This window comes from Leptodactylus fuscus, chromosome 4 (assembly GCF_031893055.1).
Source record: "Leptodactylus fuscus isolate aLepFus1 chromosome 4, aLepFus1.hap2, whole genome shotgun sequence".
Taxonomy (NCBI): domain Eukaryota; kingdom Metazoa; phylum Chordata; class Amphibia; order Anura; family Leptodactylidae; genus Leptodactylus; species Leptodactylus fuscus.
This window is the reverse complement of record NC_134268.1, coordinates 138,473,185-138,491,666: the sequence shown is the minus strand read 5'-3', so window position 1 is coordinate 138,491,666 and position 18,482 is coordinate 138,473,185. Positions and strand designations below refer to the sequence as shown.

Sequence of the window (18,482 nt, the reverse complement as noted above, 5' to 3'; positions counted from 1 at the left end):
GACGAATCGTGATGAGATGCTGATGCATATTTTGGGCTGTTCGTGTCCCGAGGGGCCCTTTGAGTTTTCTGCTGACTGGTTCTTGCCTTGTACTTTGTCTTCTTAGCCTTGTGAATGAGGCATATGTGCTCTCATAGCTAAGTACTCAGCTAGCAGGACAGTGATGTAAGATGATTGGTAATCTGAGCCCTGCAGCAACTTTGAGAAGGAGCTCAGAGTTGGAGGATACTGGATGGTCTGTTTATGCACCTAGATGTCATCTCATCCAACCAATGTGTCTATGTAATATTACCTGGGTAGTGTATTAATGTGCCTATTTTATTGTATGGCTGTCTATCTGTATGTAGTATAGTAAGTGTGTTGTGCTGTGCATTGCTTAAGCAGGGGACAGCCACTAGAGCCAGCAATGGCTCAGGAGTCCTCCGGGGGATTCACCTGTATCTTTGTGGGCCAGTCTGAGTTTGCTCATAAGCTCAGTAGCTAGTGACAGAAAGCACTGGTCTTTAGCAAACAATTCCTCTAACCAACGGCAGCTTTTCTGCAGTCTTCCTGCATCTCTTCAAGAACTCAAAAAAAGATGGTGCTTAAGTAATGGCAGATGAGACCTTAAAAACCCTAGGTAGCTATAGTAGGCAACAAATCTCCTTGAAATCTATATTTGAGGACAACTCTATGCATGGAATGTACAGTAAATGATTAGAAAGAAATACCATGAAACTGAATCTGAGAAGAAATAGCTTGAACTATTACCACCCAGTAAGAAGACAAAAGTATTAAGGATTATGTGAATCTCGGTAACCTGACGATTGCTTATTAAATGTTATGCGTCTGATAGTTTAATAAATAGTGACCAAAAATCTCAAGAAAAATCACTGTGTGTAGGCAACAGGTTCTATTTAGCAGTAAATAATGTATAAAAGGAAGGTGGATAGATATAAATATATATTGTAAACAGGTTCCTTTCACAGTATAGAATTACTGCAATACACATTATCTTGCATTTAACAATTTTCAGTGATTAGCAAAGACTTTAAGGAATTATGACGGACCAAAACCCTCTTGTATCATCTACATCTTTCCTTATTAGTAATGACCACCATTTTATAGTGATACAAGTTTCAGTCTTGTTTGATGTGCCATATTTATCATAACACTAGTAGTGTTATGCAGGTTCTGTATCAGTGCTTATATGTAATATTCAACTAAGTCTGAAATGTAGCATTGATTTTTAAGGTCTTTACAGTTAGCTATCTAACCCTGAGTCCAAATCATTGTTTTCCTCATTTTGCTGCTGTGTATTTATCAAAGTTCATGCAAAAATACAAGCTACATGCAAAAGTATGGAGAGATGAAATATCCATTTATACCTATACAAAACAATGCAAGTTCTTTCAGTGTGTGCAAAAATATCCAGTGTGATGGAAACATTACAAGTGATTTAACTCTCAAATATTAGCACCTTCAAGGTTGAAATTCTAAATGACTCAAAGCTGGAAGTCCTAGGGAAAAATCATGAAATGAACCTACTGTACAAAACATGTCGGTGCTTAAGCAGACACACTGGGGGTACATTCAAAAAGGGAAATTAGTTATCACTTTTTCTGCAGTCAGCTTCCATTACCTCTCGAAATAAGTAAGTACCTTTGATGAATGTATCCCCTGTATATGTTTTACAGGTATATACATACACTTTTCATTTTCATTATGCAATCATTGGTTGAATTTGGTTTTAAATCCCATTCAATCAGTCACCCGCCATTAAAAACTGGAACATGACCCTTGTTCCCTGAACACCTAACACAATTGTTAGCCCTTGATTTTTTCCATTCTTACAGTCCCCATAGTTCTCTTTGGTTGGGTAATTTATCCTTGGTTTTGTGACATCTCTTGAACCCTTAATTTTTTTTTACAATAGGCAATTAATTGCATTAACCTCACTGTATATGGCGCAAACAAGTATTCTTTGTTTTATGCCTCTTCAACTGCAGGCACAGAAGGAAGGTAATGTAGAGTCTGATTTGCATGAGATGTTGTAGCTTGAAGTGTTCCCATTGTAGGGCTTACTGCAAAACCTAGTGAAGATGACACTGATGGACAGCTAGTACCCAGCTTTGTTTGTATATTTGTTCTGCCATAAGGGTACATTTTCCGTTCCAAGTTTAAAGATCGAGTTTGTGCATTTATTCCATCAACTTTTCCTTCAAGAAAATAAGTTAGCATTTCTCCTTTGCCTTTAACACTGACTTTACCCCGGCAAACAAATTCATAATTGCATCTCTTTAAAATCCGATGGACATCTTCAGTAACCTAGGAACAAAAAGATCAGTGTAAATATATTAATAATCTTCTTATTGTTCTAATTGTTTCTTAGGAACCTTTCTCCACCACATTTGGCTCCTGGTGGAAGCCATTATACTCATTGGGCTCCATCGCTCTCTGTGTGTAACTGCTGTTTCAGAAGCTTGGCTCTCTGCCATTTGAGTTCCCTAGCAGACCCAAACAATGGAGACCATGGCGCAGATGTGAACTTGGCGTTACACTGTCACTGTAGCTGTAGCCATGCCTATAATATATGTTTGAGATAATATAGACCATTTTATTTGAGATATAATGGCAAAATTGTATGAACAAAACTACTCTTAGGTAGAGATGGGTTAACCTCTGAAGATAAGTTTTGCTTTAGTTTTGGGTGGTTTAGTCCAAAGATCCCTATTGCCAGATGTGGTGAACCTCAAAAAGATAGATAATGCTATCCCCTAATGACTCACAATCACATTCAGTCTGAATGCACCCCCAAATCAATGCATGTGGGTGATTCTCGATACAGGAGATACCAAAGTTATGTCTCCAAGTAGGTCTAAGTAATAGATCGTACAACATGTGCGCGGGGTAACAGCATATGCATTGATTTGGGGGGCGCATTCAGACCAAGGGTGATGGTGTTTCATCAGGGGACAGCATTATTTATATCTTTTGAGGTTCACTACCATTGTCAATAGGGATTTTTCTTTTGATCAACTATATTTCCATATATTAGCAATATTTGGCTAGAGGAGTGTCAGGCCTAAGCTGTTGTATGAATTTTCTGACATCACTCAGCAGACTCACGTCTCATATGCTTATCAAGGGTCTTCTATTCATACACACTAATCTTCACCATTTGTATTTTAAAATAGCGGACGTCAGCATCTATTTTTACTATGTGCATTTTTTTTCTATTTTATTTGTATCATCTATTAAATGTTACATTTTATTAGGCACGGGACCACCCTTTTGGTGATTTAGTAGACTTGTTATTTGGGAGACAAATTTGTGGCTGTGTGCCTAATTGAAAAGTGATGATGAAGAAGTAGCAAAACAAAAAGCTGTCAAAAAGTATCCCTTAATGGAAGCAGATGTGAAATCAAAATGTTGGTATTGAAAGTTGCAATGGCACAGAGTTCTTTTTTTTTTTTTGAAGTGGGGACCTTATTCAATATAACTCTGTTTTCTTTTATGCCAACACTGTGAGGTATAGAGGAATGTGATTGACCATGACATGTCTGGCTGAGTGGTGGCAGTGGTGGCAGTGGTAGCTGTGGTAGTATGAGTGGCAGGCAGTACAGTACAGGTTCATTTGATGAACTAAGCACTTGACTGACTGAATGGTGGCAGTAGAGGCTGGTAGTAAAGTATGGATTAACACGTCTGGCAGAGTGGTGGCAGTGGCGACAGTTGTGGCAACATGGGTGACAGTATGGCATGGAATAATATGATGGACCAGGCCGTAAGAGATGTTTAGGTGTAGCAGGCAGCATCATCAGTACAGTAACTACTATCCAGTAAATAGATCTATCAGATCTATTCGGGGGCATCACCTGGAGGTGTATGAAAATCCTCATGGATCTATGCCTGATTCATTTGGACAAAAGTAATTTATTCCATGCTAGCAGTTGATAGTTTGGTCAGTCTAGGTGTTACAATGCCAACAGCACCACTGAACACTCTCATGACAAACTGGTTCAGCTCCTTCCACTGCTCTAATCTATTGGACCAGAATTTTATGTGGTGACAGTTATCTACTGGCCGATGGATGTCAGTAATGTCAAACAGTAATACAGCTTTTAAATGGTAGACATTTAAATTTACGGAGAGTAAGTATAGACAGCACCACACCTCTAATGAGGCGACCACCTCAGGCAGCGCTCCGGAGGGGGCAGAAGCCCGGGCAATTTTTTATTTACAGCTTTTTTTTGACCTATACTAATGCAGGAGAGCGGCCGCTCTTAAAACAACCCGAACGGCCCCTCTCCTGTGCTGACCTCTGCATCTCAGCACAGATGGTGTCATCCTACACTGAGATGCAGACATCTTACTGTCGGGAGAAGAAGAGGCAGCAGCGGGAGCAGCAGCGAGATCAGGAAGTAAAATAACTTTCTTTTTTGTTTTATAATAGGCCGCTACCTGCTCGAGTGTGTGTACAATCTGCAGTGTACAGTACAATCTGTTCCACAATGGCGCCCACACAGTATAATATGCTCCACAATGGCTCCACACATTATAAAATGCTCCCACAATCCCACTCGAGCAGCTACATGCAAACCCCAAGAAATTTGTTTTACCATCCGGTTTGTTTTGGTGCTATTATTATACTCTGGGGTCACCAGAGTATAATAAGTAGAAGCCCAGAGGAGGTGTATAAAAATAACAAACACTCCTATTCACCTTGCCTCACCTCTCCTAAGCATCTTCGCTCTGGGTCTCTCCAGCATCCACTTCTCCCTGCCACTGAGGAAACGCGCCCCAGAGGTCATGTCATTACATCAGTGTGATCCACCTTACTACTAAGACCCAATAACAGGCCCCAACAGTGACCTCTTGGGCGTGTGACTTCAGAGCCCAGAAGAGGATGTTGGAAACCATCAGAAGCCCAGGAGAGGTAAGAATTGTAGAATAAGTGTTTTTTTTTATTATTATTTTTAATCACCTCCCATGGGCAGGCTACTCTTGGTAAGGGGGAGAGTAGCATGTACATATATCACATAACGCCAAGCTCATTAAGGATATATATATAGCGGTCAGAGAAATAAGCTTTCCCCAACTGATATAGTGCTGTAGGGAACCCTTAAAATTGGCAGTGGCAGAGGCAAGGAAAGGGAGTAAAACTACCCCTTGTGATCTTAATTTTAAGCAGGCCACATCTATACCTATCAGATCGCTGTCATTATCATCACCAACTGTTTCTGCTACTCTTCCTCTTCCACAAAGTCAGACATCCACAAAGAAAAAAATAATCCAACACAAAGGAGCATTCTGTAAAACGTAAAGCTTAACTTTTAATAATGAAAAAAGTTAAAAACTAATCGCAAGATACAGAGTGTACAAAAATCACAAACATATACCACCGGACAACAAAAAAAGTCACATAGAAACAACTGACGCGTTTCAGGGCGTGTGCCCCTTAGTTATTGCTATGACTAAGGGGCACACCCCCCTGAAATGCGCCAGTGATTCCTATGTGACTTTTTTTGTTGTCCAGTGGTATGTTTTTGTGATTTTTAAACACTTTAAGCTTTACAGTATGCTTCTTTGTGTTGGATTAATTTTTTCTTTGGAGTTCATATAATTGCCTTGACCTGGAGGTTTTTTTTCCATGCACTTGGGAAATCCACATGCTATCTAGGCTGTGGACAGTTTTATGTGTCTTTTTGGAATCCACAAGGGAATGTGTATCCAGGAAACAGCAATATACACTCAATCATCCTGCAGGTCTGCAATTTACCTCACACCAGGTCAAGTTGCTGATGGCGCAGACACTATCGTACTACTTAGTAAATTCCACTGCATTTCACCAACTGATGGCATGTGCTCAACCCCGATGTAGGATATCTAGCCACTAGGGTTGAGCCGATCTTGAAATTTCAGGATCGTTTTTAAAATCCGATTTCCAATCATCTTCCATTCGAACCCGATCCCAATGCAAGTCAATGGAATCTTTTAAATAATCAGAGATCGGATTTTAAAAATGATCCTATTCACTACACAGCATGTAGTCCAAAAATCAAATCCCAGTTCTTCTTCATCTGGTCTGGTCCTCTGTCCTTCACATGTCTTCAGACCGCCCTGCACCCCCCCCCCCCCCCCGGCCTCCCTAGACTAGTATTGTAGAGATGCAGGGAGTAAGCGGGGCTTGGTGCAGCTGGAGAGTGTGGGTGGGGAGACATGAGTACATCACTCACGTCTCCCCTCCCAGTACCTGCCCACACTCTCCTAAGACCTGCCTTCTCTATAATACTAGTCTAGGGAGGCGGAAGCGGGTGCAGGGGAAGCCACATGAAGGACAGAGGACTGGACCAGCAGAGGGCAGCCGCAGCACTTCTGAGCAGGTAAGTTGAGCGAAGTTCACGAGTAGATAGATATTACTGTACATTGACTTGTCTAGTAGATAGACAAGTCAATGTACAGTAGTATCTATCTACTCGTGAACTTGCCTCGTCGTCCTCACAGCAGCGCAGCAAACAGTGATTTACCGCAGCCTGCCACTCTTCTGCTTCATCCCTGTTTTACCGTATATTCAGCTGAGTATATGGGAAAAAAGGGACGAAGCAGAAGAGTAGCAGGCTGTGGTAAATCCATAAGAATGAATGGACGTAGCCGGCACGCAGGGGGTTAAGCGGCCGGCTGCTTCCATTCATTCCTATGGGTGCTAAGCTTTTCCCACAATGATTGGCCAGTAACCAAGCATTGTGGGAAATAAGCCCCCTAAAAGATCGGGATCAGAATTTCGATCACGATCGTGAAATTTTCTCGATCCCCGATTGGAATCCAATCTTTTCCGATCCCGATCGCTCAACCCTACTAGCCACCATTATTTTTCCAAGAAAGCTATCCCTGCTTTATATCACAATGTGTAAGAGAATGTGGTCTTCTCCTTCTTCCAGTGGTTGCTTTCACTCTTCCTTCACCCTCATTTCAAGGATAAATGGTGAAGCATAGCCATGCGGTTTTACAATTAATGAGCCTGGAGTAGAGGAGCTGTATCTGGCAACAAGTATCCCTGTGGATGGCTCTTACAAACTCCAAGTGGACAGCATTACCATCAACAATAGCACCAAAAAGAGATGGATAGATGGATCACAAGGCCAGAAAAGCTTTTTCGCATTCCAACTGTTTCTATGTCAGAAAAAAAACACCCTAATCAATTTACAGCGACAAAACAATTGGTCTTTGCAATGCCATATTTGCGATATTCCAACTTGGTACATCTCCACCTTAAAAAAGTTTGAGAAATTGTGTGAGCATCAGAAAGCAGTGAAGGATTAATGCAATGAGGCAGACCACAGGGACAATGTGTTACTTTGAGCTATGTTATTGAAGGCTCAGGAGGGATGTCGGCTTCTCAAGCCATTTGATGAGGCCATCAAATTTGTTAGAAGGCACAACTGCAGCATCAATAATCCTTTTGTGTATATCTTAGAGGAAACACACTCAGGGAAAGAGGGACAGAAAAACAGGGACAGTTTCCACCTCTTATTTGAGGTCATTGCCCTGGATGGAGGATTATGAGGATTTGGGTCAGGATCAGTATAATGGAGGAATTGGGACTCCTTGGACTGGAAGAGGGGGAGTAACACACTCCTTTGGATGCAGAAAGAGCCCTTGATATGTCACAGGTACAGCCAGGATGTCACAGGAGGTTGACCCTTATTTCTTTCAAGATGATGATAATCATGATGATGACAACCATACTGGCCAAGAACCCCAGCCACGGAAGGCCTGTGTGTCCATGCACTTGCTGGCAAGCATGTCAAGCTGTATGCTCTGCTACTTACACATCAACAAGAACCTTACTAACATCAAGCTCAGAGATGAGTACTGAATGTTAGTGCTCTTAAACCCTCACTATAAAGCCAAAGGGAAGAGAAATTGCAATATTACTCAGCTTATTGCACGCTTTAGGAATACCACTGTAACTGCCAGTATGTGTATTCTGACCGTCCCCAGTGACAGGAGGAAAAACAGCAGCTTCAGCAACCACTACAGTATTTGGAGCATAATGAACAAGAAAGTTTTCCCATACTGGAGCTGACAGCACATAAGTGCCCCCACCAATATTAGTAGCAGTGGAAACATGTCTGCCAGTACCACCACCACCTGTGCTTGCCTTAGATCTACCCAAGACAGGTCTTTTGAATGATGGGGCTACATGTCAAGTGGAATTCTTACTATTGCAGCTTTCACCACCATCTTTTTGTGTTGTCACACCAACCTGGTTGCCAGGTTTCAACTTCAATAAAATCATAATCAGATTCAGTAATGTCATCATCTTCCCCATATTGTGGCAATGTGATTCATCTATGACCTCTCAATTCGTAACAGATTTCCCCCTAGTGCCCCTAATAACACTACCACCAGCATCACAACCCCTGATACTACCGCCACCAAAACTCATCTTCCACCTCTACCTCCTCTACATAAAAAAACAATTGATGAAGATGAATGAAGAGAGACGATCTGCGGACACTCCTCGAGCCTTAAAACATTCGTAGCTTTATTCCATATGAGTTAAAAGATAGTATACACAAAGTGTACACTTTGTGTATACTATCTTTTAACTCATATGGAATAAAGCTACGAATGTTTTAAGGCTCGAGGAGTGTCCGCAGATCGTCTCTCTTCATTCATCTTCATCAGCTGATTTCCTCTCCGGTCCGGAGGCAAGATCTTGCACCTCCATAGAAGCCACAGGTAGTGGTAAGACGCAGCTCCTTTACTTCATATAATAAAAAAACAATGGCAGATTTCATGCAACTCATCAAAAAGAAGAAGAATAGGAAGCTTTGGACTATGAGTAAGACCTCTCTCAGCAGATGCCACATGACTATTAGAGAATGGGATCTGTGTCAGTGAAGATAAAGAAGAAGACGCGGCATTCCGCTCCAGATTAGGCCTGAAAATAGGCCTAATCGGGAGAAAGTCTTGCGCCACGGACGCCGCAGCTGAGTCAGCCACAGAAAGAAGGGGCATGTCACTTCTTTTTCCCGCTACTATCTACCGGAAAAAAGAAGTGAGCGGATCCCATTGAAGTCAATGGGAGCTGTTTTTGGCAGCAGATTTTGAGGCGGATTCCGCATTAAAATCTGCTGCCAAAAAACTCTGTGTGAACTAGCCCTAAAGTGTGCACCTACCACTGATTTGCTGAGAAACTGTCACTTAATGACATCACAAACTTTTTTGTTCTGTATTTTCATTGCACAATGCATGTTGTGGCAGACATTTTAGTCTGTCCGAGACAAAACACAAAGTATTCTGTTTCTTTAAAAACTGAACAATTTGGAGTATTTGGGTCAAACCCAGCATATAAGTAGTCAGTCCATTCATATCTACCATTAGTTTAAAAACATGAAAAAGAAAACAACTAAAAAAAAAATAGCAAAAGGAAATAGAAACAATGGTACCTGGATTTTTCCTTGTACTCCAGTACTGTCCATTCTGCTAGCAACATTTACAGTATTGCCCCAAATATCATATTGAGGCCGCCGGGCACCAATAACTCCTGCAACTACAGGACCAACATTGATACCTGGAAAAGTTTATTTAACGCATTATTGCATGGCATAAATATAAAATTTTAAATACATAGTATTCAAAATAAATTTAGATTATTTATAAATAATGCAAATATGCTCTTTTCTCATTGTGTACTGATGTATCTGAAAGAGTATACAGACTTTACAACAGACCATGAGTGACCAGATACTTAAAGGGGCGAAGTCGAAGTGCCTGAAAAAGGGTATGTTGTATCCCTGTCTGTATGGCGACAGCCGCTACCGCTGCATTTTTTTTTTTTTACCTGTTGGAGTAACTCTTTGCTTACAGATCCCAGCTCCTGCTCACAGTCACCGTCACTTCTCCTTCTGCGGAGGCAGCTGTGAGCAGGAGCCAGGATCGGTAAGTGAGGCCACAGGCTCCACAAACACTATCATTATACTCGGGGGGTCTTTTCAGAACCCTGAGTCTAATGATTGGAGACCCAGGGGAGGTGAGGGAACATAAAAAACACTGTTACTTACCTCTCTTGACTCAAGGCAGGCTTCAGGCCTACTTGTGTGACGTCACTGCATCACATGGCCAGGGCCTGAGTCCTTACGCGTCGCAATGCAAGCCCCGGCTTGAGTGCCATACGTTATTGAAGATGGCCGACATCAGCAGGGACTGCACTGCAGCCAGGGAGAGGTAAGTAACAGTGTTTTTTATGTTTGTATCCTTCGCTGGGTATCTGATTATTATACTCTGGAGTCTGAAAAGACCACAGAGTATAATAATTGTTCATGGGTGGTCCACAATGGGGCATAATACTTTGTTTAAGTGCCACTATGGGGCATAATAGTGCGTGCAGGAATCCTAGTTACGCCACTGCCTATAGGCTAAAATAGGCTTAAAATGTTAATAAAAACTACATCTTGTCTTATAATAAAAAAAGATCCCTTACAAAACTCTATACACAGATATAAAAAAAAGGTTCAAGTGTCATAATATGGTGACACAAAAAATAAATTATTTTCTGTTCTTTTCACAGTTTTAAATTTTTTATCTAGCTATTTCTGTATGGACCCGAAGACTCTTTTCTTGCACAGTGAATCCTGTAAAAAAAAAACCAAAAAAAAACCCACTGCAACAAAATCTAAATTTTTTTCCTATTCCACTCCACTGATTTGTCTTGCCACTATATGGAATATTATATGGTGTCCTTCTGAGGTACAAACAATAAGCCCTCATATCACTATGAATATAAGTTATGGCTCTTAGACAGTGAAGAATACAAAATGAGAGTGCAAAAACTTAAAATTAGTTCAGATTGAAAAAAAGTCAGGCAGGGATAAATGTACTTTACTGCTGATCATCAGGAATAAAACACTCTTTGCACTACAAGCCACGGGGAAACACATGGTTAATATTACTACAAACAATGTCTTTGCCTCCAACTAACAATTTAATGGGAATGTGGCTGCACAACTGATTGGTGACATATACATGAAAGGCAGAGCAGTGTTACCCTAATTATTATTTTGTCCCTGCATTTAATAACAGAGAGTGGCATGTGATTGATTTTATTATGAGTATATAGAGCTTACATTATTCATCATAGGTTACAAGAATAGTTGTCCACATTCTGGAGTTTACATTGTTTTTAAATAGTTATCAGTCATCACAACATCATGTGTCAGTGAGTTCCATAGTCTGGTGCTACCATTGTTATTTTAATATGCAAATGAGCTATTTGGAACAGTGAGGACTTTACTTCTAAAAAGGTAAGTGGTAATACCTTTGTTGCTGCAATATCTCATTTGCATAGTGACAAAAAAGAGATATGTTGGCAACAAAGGTAAACACTGTTTGATCTGCAGGGCTGGGATGGTATACAGTACTAGGTTCTGGTGAAATACTTCCGTTAAGATTTTATTTAAATGAACTATAAAACTGGTTTTATACTGAAAACATCTTATTTAGTTTACATGAAAAAACTAATTTTATTATAATCTTACCCACTCTCAGGACAAAATCATTATAAGACTGATAGTTGATCTCATCAAGTACATCAAACATTTCAATAGAAAAATCTGCCAGTGTGCTTAGGTGAGAATATATAGATTTTTTTGCCTGTGAAGAAAAAGACAATAATTGGAACAACATGATCCAGCTGGCAATAAACATTACATACTGTAACAGTGTTTATTTTAATAACATTTATATGTATAGAACAATCTATACTGCTGTTATTTCATATGTGCGCATGATACATTTTAAGCAGGGTTTTCGATTCACTAGTTCAGGTCAAAAGTGTGGTTCAGGTATTAACTTCCTCAATCTGAACCAAATGTTCAAATTATGTTAAAAAATCATGTATGACACTCCTAGGGTATGATCACATGGAAGAGTTGGAATTCAAAATTTTTCTCCAGATTCCCAGTTCATCATACAGAATATTATGTTACAATGGTAACATAATTTCTCAAGTTATGTGAAATGGGGAGTACATGACAAAAATCAAATAATTGTTGTAATGGATATTTTATACTGTGTGGGGACACTGTGAAGAATTATAATAGGTAGGACACTGGAGCATTATACTGTGGTGGAGGGTGGACTTTGGGGAACATATTATACTGTTTAGGGCAACTGTGAAGCATTATACTATGTGGGCAACTGTAGAGCATTATACTGTGTGGGACCATTGTGCAGCATATTATATTGTTTGGGGTTTCTCAGGAACATATTATTCTGTGTGGGGCTACTGTGAAACATTATGCTGTGTGGAGGGCTGGCTCTGGGGAGCATATTATACTATGTGGGGCCACTGTGGAGCATAGACTGGGGGGCACTGTGTGGAGCCTATTATACTGAATGGGGCATACCTGCATAACAACTCCGTCACTAAAATCTTGCCCATGCGTGGTGTGCTCCATGTAATTTCCCAAACAGTATTGTGCATGAACTGTGCTTGGAGCTATTGGGGCATGTATAGTACTATAGGGGATAACAATACAGGGAAATACTCAGTAACACCAGATAGTCAGCACATATACAAGATTTCAGTGAAGGAGCCATGGTGTAGGCAATAAGCAGGAAGCTGTTGGATGGGCCCCCAGAACAAGTTCCTCTGGTGGGTCCTAGGCCCTTCCCTCCGACACTGGTCTGTTTGCATGGAGCATAGCTGCAGTACTTCACACAGCCTCTGTAGAATGTATGGTGCTATGCTTGGTTTTCAGTGAAGCAGCTGCATTAGTTGTCTGAATGCTGCGGTTACTTAAAACAACTGGTTGAAGAGGTTCTCGAGTGTCAGATTCATGTCGGTCTTCAAATAATGATCACAAAATATACACAAGATCAGTCTTATAAGCCCTTATGAGCCCCCTGATAATTTACCTTAGTTCCTGTTGTTGGAACGAGACCGACAGCTCCCATATATGTACTTCCAATTGTCTTTATTTTTTCAATATCTCTGTAGCACTCCTTTTCCATAAGCTGTATTAAAGCAAAACAACTAAGCATTAAAAAATGAAGACTAAAAGAGTAATTGTCATTTTAATATGTTTAGCCCCCTACAGGTCACAGCCATTTTATTACAATTTTTCTATTTACCGTATATACTCAAGTATAAGCCAACTCAAATATAAGCCGAGGCCCCTAATTTTACCACAAAAAACTGGGAAAATTTATTGACTCGAGTTTAAGCCTAGGGGGGGAAATGCAGCAGCTACTGGAAAATTTCAAAAATTAAAATGGCCCAAGTTTTTGGGTGCAGTAGTTGCTGGGAAAGGTGAGGGGGTGTTTTGGTTGTCTGTCTGCCCCATCCCTGAGCTTGAGGACTGGATTTTTTTTCATTCACTTGGAATTCAACCTGGTTGAATATAGGGTATCTGCAGTGCTCCTATTAACTTTCAGACACAGGGATACCTAATGTGTATGTGTTTCACAGTAATTTTCTACTTTTATATGTATTCTAGGGAGTGGAGTGATTTAGAACTTTATTTATTTATTTATTTATTTATTTTAAACTTCTTTTTTTTCTCTATTGTATGGGAGATTCTATACATTAATATTGTAGCTGGTCATAGACTCCCCCCCCCCGCAAATTTTTTTTCTTATTTTTTTTGCTTGACTTGAGTATACGCCGAGGGGGGCTTTTTCAGCACAAAAACTGTGCTGAAAAACTTGCCTTATACTCGGGTATATACGGTACATTTGACACTCCCTTTATTTCCAAACTCATAACTTTTTATATTTTTCAGTTCACAGACCCAGACAATGCCTTGTTTTTAACAGGAGAAAGAGTATTTGGCATCATTTTATACTTCATATCATATTTACTACAATGTACTGGAAAAAAAATCAGTATTGAGTGGAACTGAAAAAAATTCAGTTAAGCCAGGTTACCTACAGGTTTTGCTTTCCTGGCGTCCATGTTGCCGTAAAAATTACCTTTACTTTTATTCTGTGGGTCAGTACAATTATGATGATACCAAAATTACACAATTTTTGTTATGTGTTAATACCTTTGAAAAAAATTAAATACGACTCATCATTTTCTAACACCTGTAGCGGTTTTATACTTTTGTGTATGGAGCTTAGGCTAGGTTCACATCTGCATTGGAGTCTCCATAGGATTATTTGTAGATTCCACATAAAATTGGGGGAGAGAAATGTCCTGCACGGAAGACTTTTCTCTACTGCAGACTCCATTATAGTACATGGGGTTCGCAGGTGTCCAAGGGTAACCACGTATCTAGTATATGAGTTCTCCATCATTCGAGTCTCCATGTGGACGATGGAACGATAGAGAAACCAAGGCTAGTGTGAATCTATCCGAAATAAGATGTATTTTTATGATGTAAGATGTAGCTTTCTTCTAGGATGTGGAAATCTCAATTTCAACTGCTAAAAATAATACATTTATGAATATAAATATTCTACTCCAGAAGCAACAAACTTATCGACAGTCCCAACAAATGTCCAGTAGTGGGCCTTCCAAGCCACAATTTCTAAAACATAAAAAGTAAGAGGAAGAAAACATCCTTTGAAATCTATCAATCCCTTGATACCACCACAGAAAAAAAACTTACAATTAGCTTCTACACCACAAGGTTCATATTTATGAACCTTTTTGTTGTCCTCATCACCATATCTTGCCACTTCATAAAGAGTCAGTTTTCAAAACTTCATATTCCCAAACAGACATATATGGGAGTGAAGTTAGATGTTAACTAGATGTTATAGCGACCATTTGGAGATAATAATCAAAGTCCTTCAACCAGTGTGTATATATATATATATATATATATATATATATATATATATATATATATATATATATATATATATACACTCACCGGCCACTTTATTAGGTACACCATGCTAGTAACGGGTTGGACCCCCTTTTGCCTTCAGAACTGCCTCAATTCTTCGTGGCATAGATTCAACAAGGTGCTGGAAGCATTCCTCAGAGATTTTGGTCCATATTGACATGATGGCATCACACAGTTGCCGCAGATTTGTCGGCTGCACATCCATGATGCGAATCTCCCGTTCCACCACATCCCAAAGATGCTCTATTGGATTGAGATCTGGTGACTGTGGAGGCCATTGGAGTACAGTGAACTCATTGTCATGTTCAAGAAACCAGTCTGAGATGATTCCAGCTTTATGACATGGCGCATTATCCTGCTGAAAGTAGCCATCAGATGTTGGGTACATTGTGGTCATAAAGGGATGGACATGGTCAGCAACAATACTCAGGTAGGCTTTGGCGTTGCAACGATGCTCAATTGGTACCAAGGGGCCCAAAGAGTGCCAAGAAAATATTCCCCACACCATGACACCACCACCACCAGCCTGAACCGTTGATACAAGGCAGGATGGATCCATGCTTTCATGTTGTTGACGCCAAATTCTGACCCTACCATCCGAATGTCGCAGCAGAAATCGAGACTCATCAGACCAGGCAACGTTTTTCCAATCTTCAATTGTCCAATTTCGATGAGCTTGTGCAAATTGTAGCCTCAGTTTCCTGTTCTTAGCTGAAAGGAGTAGCACCCGGTGTGGTCTTCTGCTGCTGTAGCCCACTTGCCTCAAAGTTCGACGTACTGTGCGTTCAGAGATGCTCTTCTGGCTACCTTGGTTGTAACGGGTGGCTATTTGAGTCACTGTTGCCTTTCTATCAGCTCAAACTAGTCTGGCCATTCTCCTCTGACCTCTGGCATCAACAATGCATTTCCGCCCACAGAACTGCCGCTCACTGGATGTTTTTTCTTTTTCGGACCATTCTCTGTAAACCCTAGAGATGGTTGTGCGTGAAAATCCCAGTAGATCAGCAGTTTCTGAAATACTCAGACCAGCCCTTCTGGCACCAACAACCATGCCACGTTCAAAGGCACTCAAATCACCTTTCTTCCCCATACTGATGCTCGGTTTGAACTGCAGGAGATTGTCTTGACCATGTCTACATGCCTAAATGCACTGAGTTGCCACCATGTGATTGGCTGAGTAGAAATTAAGTGTTAACGAGTAGAGATGAGCGAACACTAAAATGTTCGAGGTTCGAAATTCGATTTGAACAGCCACTCACTGTTCGTGTGTTCGAACGGGTTTCGAACCCCATTATAGTCTATGGGGAACATATACTCGTTAAGGGGGAAACCCAAATCCGTGTCTGGAGGGTCACCAAGTCCACTATGACACCACAGGAAATGATGCCAACACCTCTGGAATGACACTGGGACAGCAGGGGAAGCATGTCTGGGGGCATCTAACACACCAAAGACCCTCTATTACCCCAACATCACAGCCTAACAACTACACACTTTACACACTCAATACCACCTCTCAGACAGTAGGAAAACACCTTGAAACATGTGTATTTGGCACTTGGAGTGAGGAGAGCTTGTCACCAGCAGTGAATTTGGCCCTTGTAGTAAGTTGAGGTTGGCACCAACATTTGTTTTGAAAATCAGGGTGGATTGAGCCTCTAACCAGCAGAGTTTGGGCAAATTCATGGTGGAGGGAGCCTCTAAAAACCCCAGTTTGGACCAATTCATGGTGGAGGGAGCCTCTAAACAGCCCAGTTTGGGCAAATTCATGGTGGAGGGAGCCTCTAAACAGCCCAGTTTGGGCAAATTCATGGTGGAGGGAGCCTCTAAAAACCCCAGTTTGGACCAATTCATGGTGGAGGGAGTCTCTAAAAACCCCAGTTTGGACCAATTCATGGTGGAGGGAGCCTCTAAAAACCCCAGTTAGGCCAAATTCATGGTGGAGGGAGCCTCTAAACAGCCCAGTTTGGACCAATTCATGGTGGAGGGAGCCTCTAAAAATCCCAGTTTGGACCAATTCATGGTGGAGGGAGCCTCTAAACAGCCCAGTTTGGGAAAATTCATGGTGGAGGGAGCCTCTAAAAACCCCAGTTTGGAGCAATTCATGGTGGAGGGAGCCTCTAAAAACCCCAGTTAGGCCAAATTCATGGTGGAGGGAGCCTCTAAACAGCCCAGTTTGGGCAAATTCATGGTGGAGGGAGCCTCTAAAAACCCCAGTTTGGACCAATTCATGGTGGAGGGAGCCTCTAAAAACCCCAGTTTGGACCAATTCATGGTGGAGGGAGCCTCTAAAAACCCCAGTTAGGCCAAATTCATGGTGGAGGGAGCCTCTAAAAACCCCAGTTTGGACCAATTCATGGTGGAGGGAGCCTCTAAAAACCCCAGTTTGGACCAATTCATGGTGGAGGGAGTCTCTAAAAACCCCAGTTTGGACCAATTCATGGTGGAGGGAGCCTCTAAAAACCCCAGTTAGGCCAAATTCATGGTGGAGGGAGCCTCTAAACAGCCCAGTTTGGACCAATTCATGGTGGAGGGAGCCTCTAAAAATCCCAATTTGGACCAATTCATGGTGGAGGGAGCCTCTAAACAGCCCAGTTTGGGAAAATTCATGGTGGAGGGAGCCTCTAAAAACCCCAGTTTGGAGCAATTCATGGTGGAGGGAGCCTCTAAAAACCCCAGTTAGGCCAAATTCATGGTGGAGGGAGCCTCTAAAAAGCCCAGTTTGGGCAAATTCATGGTGGAGGGAGCCTCTAAAAACCCCAGTTTGGACCAATTCATGGTGGAGGGAGCCTCTAAAAACCCCAGTTTGGACCAATTCATGGTGGAGGGAGCCTCTAAAAACCCCAGTTGGGCCAAATTCATGGTGGAGGGAGCCTCTAAAACCCCCAGTTTGGACCAATTCATGGTGGAGGGAGCCTCTAAAAACCCCAGTTTGGACCAATTCATGGTGGAGGGAGTCTCTAAAAACCCCAGTTTGGACCAATTCATGGTGGAGGGAGCCTCTAAAAACCCCAGTTAGGCCAAATTCATGGTGGAGGGAGCCTCTAAACAGCCCAGTTTGGACCAATTCATGGTGGAGGGAGCCTCTAAAAATCCCAGTTTGGACCAATTCATGGTGGAGGGAGCCTCTAAACAGCCCAGTTTGGGAAAATTCATGGTGGAGGGAGCCTCTAAAAACCCCAGTTTGGAGCAATTCATGGTGGAGGGAGCCTCTAAAAACCCCAGTTAGGCCAAATTCATGGTGGAGGGAGCCTCTAAAAAGCCCAGTTTGGGCAAATTCATGGTGGAGGGAGCCTCTAAAAACCCCAGTTTGGACCAATTCATGGTGGAGGGAGCCTCTAAAAACCCCAGTTTGGACCAATTCATGGTGGAGGGAGTCTCTAAAAACCCCAGTTTGGACCAATTCATGGTGGAGGGAGCCTCTAAACAGCCCAGTTTGGGCAAATTCATGGTGGAGGGAGCCTCTAAACAGCCCAGTTTGGGCAAATTCATGGTGGAGGGAGCCTCTAAAAACCCCAGTTTGGACCAATTCATGGTGGAGGGAGTCTCTAAAAACCCCAGTTTGGACCAATTCATGATGGAGGGAGCCTCTAAAAACCCCAGTTAGGCCAAATTCATGGTGGAGGGAGCCTCTAA

General features: G+C 41.6%; 1 protein-coding gene across 2 annotated transcripts in view; it reads right to left on the bottom strand.

Annotated features, from left to right (window-relative positions):
* Positions 1–992: 992 nt before the first annotated feature.
* Positions 993–18,482, bottom strand: part of ADCY1 (adenylate cyclase 1) — a 219,057-nt gene continuing 201,567 nt past the window's right edge. For both annotated transcript variants that reach the window (XM_075271083.1, XM_075271084.1), the window contains 4 exons: positions 12,907–13,005; positions 11,526–11,640; positions 9,438–9,562; positions 993–2,307 (listed from right to left, as the gene is read on the bottom strand). In XM_075271083.1, the coding sequence (XP_075127184.1) occupies positions 1,969–2,307; positions 9,438–9,562; positions 11,526–11,640; positions 12,907–13,005 (678 nt within the window). In that variant the 3' untranslated portion in view covers positions 993–1,968. The remainder of the gene's footprint in view (positions 2,308–9,437; positions 9,563–11,525; positions 11,641–12,906; positions 13,006–18,482) is intronic.